General features: G+C 40.7%; 2 protein-coding genes across 4 annotated transcripts in view; one reads left to right on the top strand and one right to left on the bottom strand.

Annotated features, from left to right (window-relative positions):
- Window positions 1-10,367, top strand: part of LOC125292838 — a 56,824-nt gene extending 46,457 nt beyond the window's left edge. For all 3 annotated transcript variants that reach the window (XM_048240294.1, XM_048240293.1, XM_048240295.1), the window contains exons 5-9: window positions 7,121-7,310; window positions 9,409-9,557; window positions 9,732-9,778; window positions 9,882-9,925; window positions 10,108-10,367. In XM_048240294.1, the coding sequence (XP_048096251.1) occupies window positions 7,121-7,310; window positions 9,409-9,557; window positions 9,732-9,778; window positions 9,882-9,925; window positions 10,108-10,130 (453 nt within the window). In that variant the 3' untranslated portion in view covers window positions 10,131-10,367. The remainder of the gene's footprint in view (window positions 1-7,120; window positions 7,311-9,408; window positions 9,558-9,731; window positions 9,779-9,881; window positions 9,926-10,107) is intronic.
- Window positions 10,368-10,708: 341 nt separating this feature from the next.
- LOC125292973 (predicted GPI-anchored protein 58) lies at window positions 10,709-13,079 on the bottom strand. Its single transcript, XM_048240571.1, has 3 exons — window positions 12,891-13,079; window positions 11,743-12,197; window positions 10,709-10,773 (listed from the first exon to the last, which is right to left on the bottom strand). Exons 1-3 carry the CDS (start codon window positions 13,052-13,054, stop codon window positions 10,709-10,711), a joined length of 684 nt encoding a protein of 227 aa, XP_048096528.1. The 5' UTR covers window positions 13,055-13,079.
- Between the last annotated feature and the right edge of the window lie 1,692 nt (window positions 13,080-14,771).

Genomic DNA, 14,771 nt, shown 5'->3' with positions numbered 1-14,771 from the left:
GTAATTCACGAAGCATTTTAGACCTAAAAGTAGCACCTAAGTCTGGGACAGCTTAAAAGAAGTCGAGAGGACTCCTAATTCACTAAGACCTATTCACAAACAGCTTTTTGCGGCATTTCACGTTGCGATGTTTTGAAATGCGTCGCCTATGCGGCAACAGGAGCTTCCAATCGCGAGGGAACAATTTTGCATTCATAAAAGGGATGCAATAACGCCACCAACAACAATCAAAACTACTCATTGTTAACATGTAAATTAAATGTAACGTTTCATTGTGAATCAAATTCAAATGTTCTCCTTCAGAGAGACTACACCCAGGGATGACCGGAGCACTCAGAGAACTTTTAAACTTTTTTTATTCAGGTGCACAAACGACTGACGTTTCGACGCACTGCGTCTTCCTCAGACTCAAATCATACTGGTAACATTGCAGAGATAATAAAGTCCATTCTCCCCTCCCTCTCCCAAGACAATGGTTAGTAGTGAGGGGTGGGTATTAACATCAATTAACCAATACAAGACCTCGTAGAAAGAAAAGTAAGCATCAAATACATCATTGGTCAGTGTGAATCAGACGTGAGTCAAAATAAATCAACATAAAATAAAAAATGACATAGTTAGAGAAAACAGGAAAGACATAATTCTTCATTTAAACCATGGGGCTCAACTGTGTTGAGTGTATGGATCCAAAACGCTTCTCTTTGAAATAGCATTCTGACCATGTCTCCGCCTCGTTGGGGAGGCAGTATTTTGTCAATTCCCCAGAATTTCAGTGTGGCGGAAGAGCCATGATTCACCTGGAGATAGTGGCACGCTATAGCATAGTCCATGTTTTGGTTACGTATGGCGGCTTTGTGCTCAGCAATTCTCTGTTTAAGTGGGCGTTTGGTTTAATTAAATTACGCTGAAAGGCCTATATGATTCTGTCTTATGCATTATCCACACTCAATTCTCACTGGTATCTGCTAGACAAGAAGTACCAAAACATGATTAGTTCATAGATTTCACATGTAAAATTCATTTTATACAACCCCACCCATCTTGCCTGTTCATAATTCTGAGAAATTCTTGAATTGTGTGCATGTGTGCGTGTACATGTTTATGTTTATGTGTGTGTGTGTGTGTTTGTGTGTTTGCCTGCGTATGTGTGTTTGTGCATGTGCATGCATGCGTACATATGTCTACTGTGTGAGTATGTGTCATACGTATGATTACTGTGAATGTATGCGTGTGCGTGTGTATCAGTTTGTGCACATGTGTGCACATGGAATGGGTTAACATGACCCCTGGAGGCAAACATACGGAAAAAAATGGTCATCCTAGGCCCTACGGTTCTCAAGATATTCAAAGAAAACTGTGTCTGCCCTACCCTCCTTTCGGAGGGTCCAGTACAGCGGGGGGCTACAGATCAAAACAAAAAACGATGGTTCCATGCTATCCATGTGGGGTTACATGCCCACCAAGTTTCGTGTACCCTGGTCTTTCAGTGTCCCGGGAATCCTTGTTGGTGTACGGTCACTAAATGTACACATAAATTAATTTATTGTGGGGGGTGCAGTCCAGCGGGGGAGCTACAGATCAATGATGGGGGTACATCGCTGCGCGGCGGTCATAATAAAACCTCTCTGCTAATATGCTTACTCTGTCAAATAGGACGATCAGAAACATGCCTTATTGTTATTGTGTGGTTTACATAGTGGTAGGCTAACGTTAACTTCATGTGGATGTGGATGTCTTGTTAGCCTGCCATGAGCTTCGGTTCGGCTCGGTTAGCTAGGCAAAACATTAACAAAAAAGTTTGTTTTGGTGCACTGATGACAGTCAGAATCATTTCTAACTAGCCAGCTAGTATTGCTCAGTTCATGTCTATAACATGCTTTACTTGCTACCTGGATAATTTCAGCGAATTCTTAAGGTGAGATGAATGATAAGATCATTAAACTTCACTGTGTTCGGTGGGTTCCTAACTAACGACATCACCTACTAGCCAGCTAGTTACAGCTGTTGAACAATCTCAATAGAAATTTCGTGACGGCAAATCCCTTTTAATGCAGTATCCCTTAACGTTTTTCCTTAACTAAAGAAACAATTTAAGGTATTCTGTGCAACACCCCTTACCTAAGGAGAAATTAAGCTTTAAGGGTCATACTTCTTCAGGGGAAAAACTTAGGGTGTTTTGTGTTTACCCTCACCATGCCTCGCAGTCGCACCATGCGTGCGTGTGAAAAAAGTCCCGTCTGAAACACTGTCGCACGGCGCAGCGTACCAAACGTTGTGTAATCAAATACACCGGTATGGCGGTATGTTAAAAATTCATATCATACCGAAAATATACACCAGTATACGGTGTGAACCGGTATACCGCCCAGCACTACACTAAATTTCCATATACACAGCTATTTCCACATAGATTTTTAAGGTCCTACTAGCAACCCCACATACCATTTCAGTTGCATGAAAATTACACAAAATACAAACACGCCTTGTTTTATCCTTATTATTGTCATGGCCTTTTGTTTTGGAGACTTCAAGTTTTGGGACAACATTAAAAAAGGATTATATTTCTAGAGAAAATACTGATTGATGGCAGGTGTGTCACAATAAAGGAGTTTTGAGACCCTCAAATAAACAAATACATCTGCTTTATGCCGCAGAATTACATTCATATTTGGAACTTACATAGTCCAATGCATCGTTACACTACTAGTGTTTCCCAAAACCATAGTAGCAACGAACGTTCGCAACCACTATCGTAAAGTTGTGTAGTTACAACTACACCTCTCGACCTGTGGTAGAATGCTAGAAGCATAGTTCCAGGGATCTTCATGTCAAAGACTAATAATTATAAATATATTTAGGTTTCTAATTGATATTTACACTTCTAACTACCATACATCCATATTTTAAAATGCCCAAGGCAGAAAATACATAAACATAATTTCACTGCATTTCTTACTTCCAGTATATGCATGTGACAATAAACTTCCTTGTATCCTTGTAATTAAAAGTGAATTTGCAGCCATGTGCACGTAAGTAAAAGTCACACACCTGTCAAGTGCTAATAAACGTCATTAACCACCAGACTACTGAAGTTTGGAAACTATCATGGTCCAAACTTACAGTACTATGTAAGTACGACAGTTTTGGGAAACAGTCGTAACTTACATGTTGGTTAGTTGAACGATGCATCCTGTTAGTAAAAAGCTAACCGTAGTTGTACGGGAAACGCACCCCAGATCAGCTTGTAGGCCATTAACAATCTGTTTATTTCATTTTATGAAGCCTACACAGTAGATCACATGCCACATTCTCACTTTCAATAGACAGATGCAATAGCCATTGGTCAAGTATTGAGTATAAAGCAATTAAGATAGTATGAAGTACTTTTTGTATAGGGTACTATCATAAAAATTCGTTAAAACGAATAGCATTTTGCAACTTGACAAAACACTGGATTAAATATCGTAGGCACAGGAGAAAACTTGTACATCCATTGGCCCGTGGGGAGATCACATGCCAGTTGCCTCTCCCTTCAGTGCTATGACTCGTTCGGGCTGTGAGCTTGTTTAGCAAAAAAAAAAACTATTGCAGATATCAATCGTCTTTGTTCATGGGTTTGGCCTCACAGCAGAGGCTTAGACAACTATGACCCACGTTTTGGTTTAAGTAATTTGCCCTACTTATTGACTGCAATGTAGTCAATTGACTGCTTGACAGGTTATTTTTATTTTTCTGTACAATAAACAAATACATCTGGTTTATGCCGCAGAATTACGCACTTGGCCAGCATATAGAATGGGCACATTTTGGAGAGAATAGAGAATGTACGCACGCAAGAATCTGTAGGCTATTTGTGGCTGGTTACCAGCAAACAATGTTTAATGCATTAACTCAAGACGTCAAACATTTTCTAAACAATACAAACAGAAAGGATGCAGCAGGCAGCAAATGTAGAATAGTAATTTCCAGTGGAAGAACAAAATGCTGAATGAAGCCCAAAGATATGAAGGCATATCTGGCAAGTTGTTATTTTTTGAAGACGTAAATGGTTGAGCTATAGGCCTAGTTTGCAAGAAGGAGACATAAAGCGTGAGCATGCCACACTATCCACAGCTGTGGTAGCGGGGGGTAGGAGGATTACTGTTAGCGCAGGATTTATATAAAATTCTTCAACAGAAGGCCTGCCTCGAATGCAGACTTGCCCAAAAAAAAGGCCTGTGGTTTGCGCAGCCTACAGTAAGTAGGTCTTAGTGAGTTAGGAGTCCTCTAGACTTCTTTTAATCTGTCTCAGAGGTGGAAAGTTGCGTTCGTTGGGGGCAGGGCCGGATTAACAATGCATAGACCCTTGGGAACAAATGTCTGATGGCCCCCCCTGCCCCCCAGCCAACGTGAATCGGGCGGTCAGTTAATAGGCCTATCGTGAAGATTTGTATTGCCATTTAAGGCACGAGCACATCTGTGAGGCCAAGCCTCACCAAGTAGCCCGTTTGTTTACAACTAACATTACATTTAATTAAACTGCTTATAGACTATGCCGAAATAGTTTCAACATTTTGAATATCAGTGTCGGGTGAATTAGGAAATGCCTTATGGCTGAAGGTTGCGTGGGATCCCCCCTGTCAAGCAATAACCATACAAAAAGTTAAAAACAGATGACATGATGCGCGTCACTGACATAATGCGCAAATAATATTGCCTAGATCCCGCAAAAGCAACACACGCGTGACTCTCTCCATCCTGATTCCCTACTCTTTGAGCCAACTATATGTTACGCGAATCAATTAACTATTGTAGGCTACCATTAATTAATAACTTAGGCAACACCCAGGTAACATGTTGTCCAGGCTATCTGAAACAAGGGGTTGCCTCTCATCTACAACTGGTTACCTTGGGCTGCTACAGTCGTCAGTGCACTGTGCACAGTAGGCCTATGCTACTCTTTGTGGTTGATCAACTAAAAATAAAAGATGTATTTGGTGATGACGTTATTGTAGGCCTAGTAGACCTAAATTCTGAGAAATTAAATGGTACGAGAAACGATCTACATAGCGCACCAGACCGCGATGTCTTCAAGGGTTGAATGAAGGGAGTTTGCAAAAATTAGTGTATTTTTCAAGTCAATAAACATTCTTAATTTTCAAATGTCTTTGTCAGGGAACATCTGACTTTTAAAAACCATAGGACTGGTAGTCGCTCAGACAAGGAGTTAAAAGATAAAGGCAATACCATTTGTGTCACCTAATACAGTTCAGTGAATTAGCAAGATACCATCAGAAGCCAACAATCATAAAGCACAGTGCTATATACATTTTAAACATTCGGGGCTGAAGACCCGACAAAGCCTTGCGTTAATTCTTCAGGTGGGAAGTGTCAGGAATTTTCATACGAGAGACATTCTCATTAGTGGTTAGTATATGAAGTAGGGAATTGACAGCAACATATCCAATCACATTATGAGAGATGCTGAATTTAACATAAACTGCGATGTTTGATTTTAAATTAATGTAAATTTAGCCGGGACTGTAAGCTGGCACACGTGGGTGCTCGATGTTTTCAGTGGGTGCCCGAGAGACGGAGCACCCACGGTATCGGCGCCTATGACAAGCGTATCTCGCGGTTGCATCCATTACAAACAAACATGCAGTGTGAACGTCTGGGATTGGGGAGAGCACTAAATGCTCTTCTGAATAAGCACGAAGTCAAGCCTTTAAATGAAAAACACGCTTTAATAATCAAAAAAATAAATGCTAATGAAGTAAACTTGTGACCATCAAAAATAGTTTATCGCCTGTAACTTACCGTGATAACAGGACGTAACAGGAAGGCATTTTGCTAAGCAAAGGAGGTTAATATGCTCTATATGTTGTCCAAATGATGTCTGTCTATCATCGTTGCACTCGGAGAAAACCAGAATGTTTAATTTGTCCTGCGTTTCTTCTACGGCTGCAAAGGGGATTCACTCGCCGTTAACCAAATATTTCTTTATTAGGGCAGGGCAGGCATATTTCTGGCTATTAAATTATTTCTAAACCAGTCTGCTAAAGTCTGTAGTGAAGTCTGTGTAGGGTTTTTCAGCTCCATTTCTTTTTACGAGACACCCTGCTCACTTGAGACCTCTGCCGGTTGTTGCAGTGTCGTTGCAGCGTCACTGGAAAAATACAAATTAAAGTCGCTTGATGCTGCGTGATCCCGCGCGCGGACCGCGAGGGAAGCTGGCCAAGTCGAAGCACTGCCCACTGTATAATATCCTCTTGAACTGTCAGTCAACACGCCGGTGAATCGCATTTTTCTACCCCACCTGGTTACTGTTGCTATGTCCAACTCTAGCTCACGTCCAAAATGACAAGTGAACAGAATCCCGTTAACTGCACTGCGCAGTCTCTCTTATGTTTGCCACATGCAAGAAGAGTTAGACAGAGAGATAATAGCCTAGCTAGCAGATCATGAAAAATGGTGAGCAATGTAATCCAAAGTTCGCTGATTTCTACATTGTTAGTTTGGAGGAAAACATATGCAGTCTAATGTTAACGTTATAACAAACTTGTTTGGCTGTAGCCAAATTAGCCTACAAATGTCTGTAGGCCTATCATGAGCCTAACGATAATATTGTTTTTTATTATTATAATAAACAACATGCCTTCTCTTCCTTTGGCAATGGTAAGTCAAGTATGACAAAATATGCTAGCCTACAATGCAAAAAGAGAACCCAGGGCGATTTGTGTTCACAATGCACAGATAATGCGAACCGTGCCGGACTTTAAAGCAAACCATGCCGAGACTACCTCCCGAGGTGGTCTCAGTTCGGTTCACTTTTGAGGGTTCTGAGTGCATTTGGAGTGTTCACATGCACAAAAAATGCTGAGTCATAGATCTGAGTTTGTTTAGAGGGCTGAAAGGGATCAAGTGTGAAAACACCCTAAAACTGAAGTAATTTCAAGCGCTGAAAATAATATGAATAACATGATTTGAACAGAAATATTTTACAGGCCTTGGACAGCATTTGAACAAAATCTGAGATGTCTGATTTGAACTGATCCTTTATGATCTAAATTCTCCTTTTGATGTAGACACTGACTATACTGATTCAGCACTAATCTTGCTACTGTTCTTGCAAAATCAGGAGGATCCAGTGACATTTGAACGGGTGTACCATGGCTCTCCCAAAGAGGCCCTGCTCAGGGTGCAGGAGGTGCTGACCCTCTACCTGGACATCATCACCCACAGCAGTACACCTGTGGACTGGAGCTGTGAGACAGAGTATGCCCAGCAGGAACCTTTGCCGGCACCTGCTTACAGCCCGCCAAGCTCAGGTACTTAACCGACGTTGTAAGTTGGTTTGGATAAAAGAGTCAGCTAATAGGTAACATTCTATTTATCAGCGGTCTGCAGAAGCAGCAATGGCATCGAGCGATTTTTGTGTTTAAACCCACTCAATCAATTTGTTTGCTAACCTAAAAAAGACATTGAACAACGTTGAGAGGTGAAAGGGAATTGGATTGACAGTCATGAGAGAGACTTTGCCGTCGCTCCGCTATCGTCATCGTTGTAAACCAGCCAATAGCGCGCCAGGTGGATAAGCCGGCAAAATTGTAACGAAATTGTAATTGTAAGCGAAAAAGAAATCGCCGGCAGATCAGGCTGGGTTTACCAGTCTAGCGTCCGATTCTAGAAGCCCAGCGCAACTCCAAAAAGGAGGACAAATGAGCGTCCGGCTTGAGGCTGTGCAGGACACCAGACATGGCCTAAATCCGGACGTATGGCCACCCTATAGATAACTGGCTTACCAAAGCTTTCTCCCGCTCACTCTGAAGGTGGGAGGGGGTGTCCCCCTGGCCTGCCCCCACAGCTAAGAAAAATCTAAAACAGCGGTTCCCAAACTTTTTTCCCCGCGGACCACCTTCTACATCCTGACTCGGCTCGCGTACCCCCACCATCCGACACATAAAAAAGTAACACATTCTATTGACGCATTCCAGGCATCATGTTTAATTAGCCGCCCTACATGATAACAAATTACAAAATCAAAATGTGCAACTGGTCTATGAGCTCTCACACTAAAAAAAAAACAGTGTGAAGAACATTAGACCGGTTAGATACACCTCACTACAAACTACGCACTGTGCACTGTGGGCAGTCTGTCTCCCAATCCATGTGAAGCCAAGGCCTACAGTATATGCCTCATCATACTTTTGTTTTCTTCGCGCAGTCTTTTCTGTCTCATCCTTTCTTTTATCCCCAAGCGCTCCACCTCTGCCTTCATCATTCTGCCCCATTGTTCATCATCATTCTGCCCGTCTCCTGCTCTGTTTCTCTCGCTTCTCCTCTTTTGGACAGTGTCCCTGTTTTTAGCCAGTTTTCCATGTTTGCGTAGCCTCCTACCAAGCCTATGCTTCCACAAAACAAACGTGTCAGATATTCTGGCGTCCCGCAGGATATCACGTGCATTGTGGGTAGCTTATTTTTTAATGAAAACATAGGGGTGTCACGATTCTCCAAATCCTCGATTCGATGTAATTTTCGATTTTAAAGTCACGATTCGATTCGATTTTTGATCTTTTTTAAATATTACTATTAATGCATTCCTTATATGTTATTTACTCTTTTTGCCCTTTTCCTTTTCTTTTTCGGGGGCTTTTATTTTGAAACCGCTCCAACCGCGAGGTTGTAATATAAACAGAACTAACTTTAGGCTAAAACAGAGACGTGAAGATAGTAAAATGAAACAACACAGAATGTTAATTTGATTGTTTCAGCACACTCCGAAGAGACACAAGGTTAGTGCTCATGGAATATGTACTTATAAATGTGCATTTTAAGCCTTAAAGTAACTTTGGACTGTAATTAGACCATCTTTTCACTTGCTGAGTTGAGTAGGCTAAGTTAGTTTTAATTGACGTGAATGAACGAATACTTCCACACCGGTGATTTCAAAGTAGCAAGAGGGGCTTTGATTTCGGTAGGTTGATGTGTAGGCCTATATTTTAACTGGCTGCAGCCTAAAATTAGAGGAGTGTTGACGCTGCAGTTTAGCACGTGCATGTGTGTTTGTGCGTCTTGGCATACATGCTGGATCTGACATTGGGGGTGTGGCTGCATCGTCGATTCTACTTTTAAGTTCGAAGTTCGAGATTGAGATGTAATTTCGATCGATTTCGAAATAAAATCGAAATTGTGACACCCTTACAAATGATTTCCTTTAATTTCATGTTTCCATATTATTATAACCCGATTCGAAATTATTTATTATTAATGAATTCATTAGATTATTAATTAATTTATCATTGTTAACACCTTTCCGACATTGCCCTTTTCATCTTGAGTACCCCATAGTGGCAGCTCGCGTACAACCAGTCCCTGATCTAGAAGAAACACTGTGAGTGTGATAGTCACAAATTAATTTCTTCTCAGAGGAGCCTGCTATTGAAAAGCTGGGGAGTAACCTCAGGAATGAGACTAGCCAAGATCTACACAACTTCTACAAGCTTGGATTTATTGCCATGACAGCATGTTGTGGAATACTTCTACCTATCACCGTTTGCTGCTTCATAAAACACAAGGTATGTAGACATTAAACTTATCATAATTATTCATTAGGTCAGAGTTATGTTTGTTTTATTCACTGGGAATTTTCAGCTTATTACATTTTCATTTAAGTAACAAAAAAAATAAAATTCTAATAATTTACATGCTCAAGAACCTTTGCTTATGTCTATGCTGATGACTATCAACAGAAACTTCAAAATAATTATCACAGAACCCAGATCATGGCACATGAAAGGTACTACTGATTTCTTTATTTCTACATTTCATCAAATGACTTAAAGCCTTACTTACAACACTTTCCCTGATTTCATACTCATGGCTCATTCTTGTAATCCAAGGTTCAACCCATATCAGCACAGCATTGAGTTGCAGGATTTATCAGGTGCGGAAATTACTTTAAAATACTGTATATGATTAGTGTACATTCTTCCAACCAGTGTTTTCATCACTTTAAATGATTATTTAAAAAAAAATATTCACACATGTAAAACACACACAAACCACTATTGTATTGTCTTGATAAGCTGTTGATGCCAGATTCAAGTTCCTGTTTTATTTCCAAAGGTTTGCCACGATTACATGCATGAGCTTCCAGCCAGGCCAAGCACATGGAGAAGCAGCAGGAAGGAATTATTTTCTCGCTTTCTCACGGACTACTCTGAGGACTGAAACACTTGCCAGAACTAAGACATAAATATGAGTCTTTCTACTTTGAGAATGTATTTTTACAGGGAAGATATTACTTAACATGTAAATAGTCTCTATTGCTTTTTCTACCAAAGTTTTTCTGCCAAATAAATAAAGCTAATATGGATTTAACACTACTGACAGATATCTGGACTGAAGCAATTCTAAAAAGTAGGACCCAGATATATGAAAATGATTAACCCCATCTTGGAGCCAGTCTGCTCCATGAAGCTAAAAAGACTTGGAAACATACTGGAAATGTTCTACGACTCATGTGCTGCAAATATGCTCTCACTTAATGAGACACATCTTTCTGAGGACCTAACATCTTTAATCTCTCCTAAGTGTTGTTGCCAGGGATACACAATAACAGTTGTTTCGGCAGATCTACCTTTCATCACCATTCTCTCTACTGCCTCAGAACTGTCAACCCTCACACTTCCAGGGCAAAACACAATCTCCTGCAGATAGTTAAAGGCTAGGTCATGAGCTGTTTTTTCCCCACTATCAAGATTTTGGAGGGCACATAGAGCTCTCTGTGTCCTGCCAGGACATCCTAAAATTGGTTTTACAAAGTTATTTGGTCAATAGATAACTTTGTTTTTACTTTACATATTTTTTCTTCTTAGACAAACAAAAATCCCTGCCCTGGGTGTGAACCCTCTTAGCCCTATGTGTTCTAGGAAATAACGGCACATCTGGACTAATGGGTAGACCATATGTATAGAGATATGTATGTTTTTTGGGACTGGAAATACAGGGTCAGATAAGTTTTATTATTTACTCAGCGTGGGCCAACTGATATCATGTGGTTTTCTGTAAATAAACAAAACTCAGGGTCATGTTAACCCCTTTACGCAGATAGGAATTCCAGCTTCATTTGGAACGATTTGTACTTGAAGACTTTAAGATTCTTTATCTAATGTTTTACATGCAGCACATTGGATATTAAGGGCTTAAATTGAAGACAACAAATGGACCAAGACATTAATTCACCTCCAGACCTTTATTTCCTTCATTAAGTCTACATTTTAGAACATCATATACAGAGGAAAATGTCAAAAAAGTAAAAAACGCCTATTATTTTTGTGGTTGTCAGTGTGTCCATGGATGGTGTGTTAGAACAGCAGGTCATACACTACATTTCCTGTATCTACATGTTCTTAGGAAGCAAACTCCAAAATTTTAAGCAGATGCATAAAATTACATAGGTTCTACACAGCAATTTCTAATAGGTGCATATAGGCGTTTCCAAGTGTCCATAACCTCTCCAAGCTCTCCAAAATACAAAAACAAGATTTTCCCCATTTAGCAGGTTGTGTGTGTGGTATTTTTGTGTTTTGACCTTGTAAATATAAATTTCACTTCATTTCAGGCTAATATTTACACTTATTTCAAGTTAACCAATAAGGAGGATCCTTACCTCTCCAAATGCCAAATACTGTATTGAAACTAAGCTTATGTCTTTTAGGGGAAATGTAGAAGTGTTAGAAAACAGGGGGTCTGGGGTACTCTTGGGACAGAACTTGAAAGGAGGAGGCTCCACATCTTCCCAGTCTGCATCATGCCACATGTCCACTGGGGGGTCACTCTCCACTGGGGCTTGAGCTGGGGCTTGCCATGCCTGGCACGCAGCAGCTGTAGGAGGGCATGGAGTTGAGGCTGGGGCTGGGCGCTTGTCACGCCTTGCTGCTGGAGGGCATGGAGTTGAGGCTGGGACTGGGCGCTTGCCACACCTGGCACTACACCTTGCTGCAGGAGGGCATGGAGTTGAGGCTGGGGCTGGAGCTGGGCCTCTTGCACGATGCTGAGGTGCACTAGTGCTGGCTGAGGGACCAGTGGCAGAGGTACCAGGAGTGGCGATGGGGGGAGACGCTGGAGGCCTGACAGGTGGGGCTGTAGCTGAGGTCCCTTCCAAAGGGTCACTGGAGGTGAGGGAGCGAGGCAGAGGGGCAGATGGTTCAGCACTGCATGAACAAAAAGATGGGACAATATATTAAAATGAGAAATGGCTATATGTTCCACTGAGTAATTAATTATATTTTGTGCAAGCTAATAAATGTATCACTCACAAGAAAATGATCACTATACCAACATAACAAGTGCATGTTTGATGGAGTCATATAGTATAAGAACAATGAGCCACATGTAAAAGTTTGCATATTTAAATGGTCACCATGTAGTATTATAAGGCACACCTGCATGGCATGCTACTAACAGGTTAATAGTGATGATAAAGTAGCAACTTTAGGGTGGGCAGCAGTAGCACTGACCACGTGTGAGCGTGCAGAACTTTTAGGCAGGGTGGCTACTAGCTCGCAACACTGGTACTGTATGCATCTCTATTTCTATGATAAATTACTCCATTTTACTTGCCAATACATTATAATAGTATGCCTTACCCTTTCCTACACTGTGCAAGACATGGACATATTTATGACGAACAGGCTGCCAAAGTATCTCACTCTTTCTCTCTCTCTCCTAACATGCACTGCGTTCAGCTAAATGCAAAGGCTAACATTCGTGAGACTTTTAGTATCTCATTCGCTCATACGTGACATGCACCATAAAGTTCAGCTATGCAAAGGCACACATCCTTATATATATACACATTTGCATTACTTCAACTACATTACGTGAATAGACACAAGATCACTTACAAGTCAAGGAGGACATCCATGCCCTCCGCGAATGCATCCTCTACCTCGGAGTCCACGCTGCCAGACTCTGAACCACTATCACCAATCTCCTCGAAGTTGAAGTCCGACTCCACATCAAGGAAGGCGTGAATCTCCTCCAAAGTCATGCTTCGTGGTCTTGCCATGATGCAAAAATAGCAATATTATAGTCAGAAGCAAAGATATAATTTCGTCAAAGCCGCTGACTTTTACGGCGCCGGTGTTGCACCTCTGCGTAATCAACATGCGCATAAGCACTACACGTGGGTCCTTGTCATGACGCACTATCCTTGGAAAGGCGTGGTTAGACCAATCAGGGTAAATGACACATTTATGTTTTTGTAAGAAGGCATACTATTCGTTAAGAAAGACCTCAATCACTTCTGGGAAGCCTGACGCGAAGTAGGAAGTAATATTAGAGACCACGTTTGAATGTAAACAAGACAGGCGTTCTCACCATAGGTGAAAGAGACCGTCATTTATCAAAACTAGTTAGTTTACAGCAAATAACAACTCTGGAATTATAAAGAGGACATCTTTAGCTTTTGATTCATGTATAGCATTGTATGTAAACTTGAATTTGGCGGTCGGGAAGAGTTAGAGAAGATCTTGTTGCATTTATATAGGGTAAATGTTACTGTTCTTCACTGTAACGTGAGCAAGCAAATAAACAACCTTTTTGGACATATCCATGCAGCTGAATCCAATTATTAAGATATGTTGAAGGTAAATAATTTTATTTTGAGTTTATTTGAACTTAACTTACATCTTGAACATGTTTAAAGAGCTCCGTTTTAAAGGGAGGCTACTTCCGGTGTAAACAATAGCAACATGCTAGGCTAGGTGAATATAGTTCGTTCTAGTTAACTATTGCATTAGGGCTATCCACAATACATATGCACATAGTTGGAATGTTAGTAACAATGACTAGTTGGTTGTTTTGGATGAATATTGATGACTGCAGGAATAAATTACAAGCTAATTTGAATATTCATAATGGGCCCGCCGGCGGGTCCACTAGGGGGCGCTTCTGCCGTTGTATGGGGGGGGGGCTTATGGGAAACATTACTTTCAGTGACTTGGTGGTCAGCAGAATTTGCTTTTAATTTCCTGATATTTATGATCAGGAAATATATTTTTTTTTTTCATGTTTCCTGCATGATCAAAATTCTCGAAAAAAGATTTTATAAATGAATCAACAAGAGCATTCTTGTTCAGTTGTGAAAAGCCCAGGGCCCGGTTCCCCGATGACAATGGATTCATGCACTTACCAGGGTTTTCTATGATTCATCTTAAGATTGTTTGTTTGTTTTTTCCGACTGTGTCCCAAACATGCCCTAAGCGTGAACCTGCATGCACTGCTCTTAAGGGGAGGTGTCCGCGTTAACCCTTTCGTGCCCGTGCCGAACACTCCGAACACCCATTTTTGGTGCTGGATGACCTCCTTACACAAAAAAACTTATTTCTTGAGTATAATACATACCATCAATGGGATATACATACCATTGTAATCAGAAGGGTCAGTTCTATCGAATGATGTAAAATAAATATGGTAATGTTTATATAGTAATGAACAGTCTTTGAAAATCCTCTCCAAATGTATACCGAAATTCGTTAAAATTGAATTTCATTCACATAAAAATGAATTTTCATCATATTTCTATACGAGATAGAGACAAATATAGAGTGTATGACATGTTCAGCAAGTTGTGGGCTATTTAACAAAAAAGACTGAATTGGAATATCATTAACCTTTCAAAAGTTATGATAAATTTATAGTCCAAGAGCATTACCTCAAAATTGAGTCAATTGACTCAGTGCTTTCTGAGATATTCAAGATGGCGTCCAAAATTGCCGCTATTT

Source organism: Alosa alosa, chromosome 4, assembly GCF_017589495.1.
Source record: "Alosa alosa isolate M-15738 ecotype Scorff River chromosome 4, AALO_Geno_1.1, whole genome shotgun sequence".
NCBI classification, from domain to species: Eukaryota; Metazoa; Chordata; class Actinopteri; order Clupeiformes; family Clupeidae; genus Alosa; species Alosa alosa.
This window is presented reverse-complemented; position numbering and strand designations above follow the sequence as displayed.

What these genes read in the sequence shown, in the direction of transcription:
- LOC125292973 (XM_048240571.1), bottom strand. Translation starts at nt 13,054, where the DNA reads ATGGCAAGACCACGAAGCATGACTTTGGAGGAGATTCACGCCTTCCTT. An exon ending in ATGGATGTCCTCCTTGACTT is followed by an intron (nt 12,198 to 12,890) that starts GTAAGTGATCTT and finishes TTGTTCATGCAG; the next exon opens with TGCTGAACCATCTGCCCCTC. An exon ending in TTTCAAGTTCTGTCCCAAGA is followed by an intron (nt 10,774 to 11,742) that starts GTACCCCAGACC and finishes ATGTCCTGGCAG; the next exon opens with GACACAGAGAGCTCTATGTG.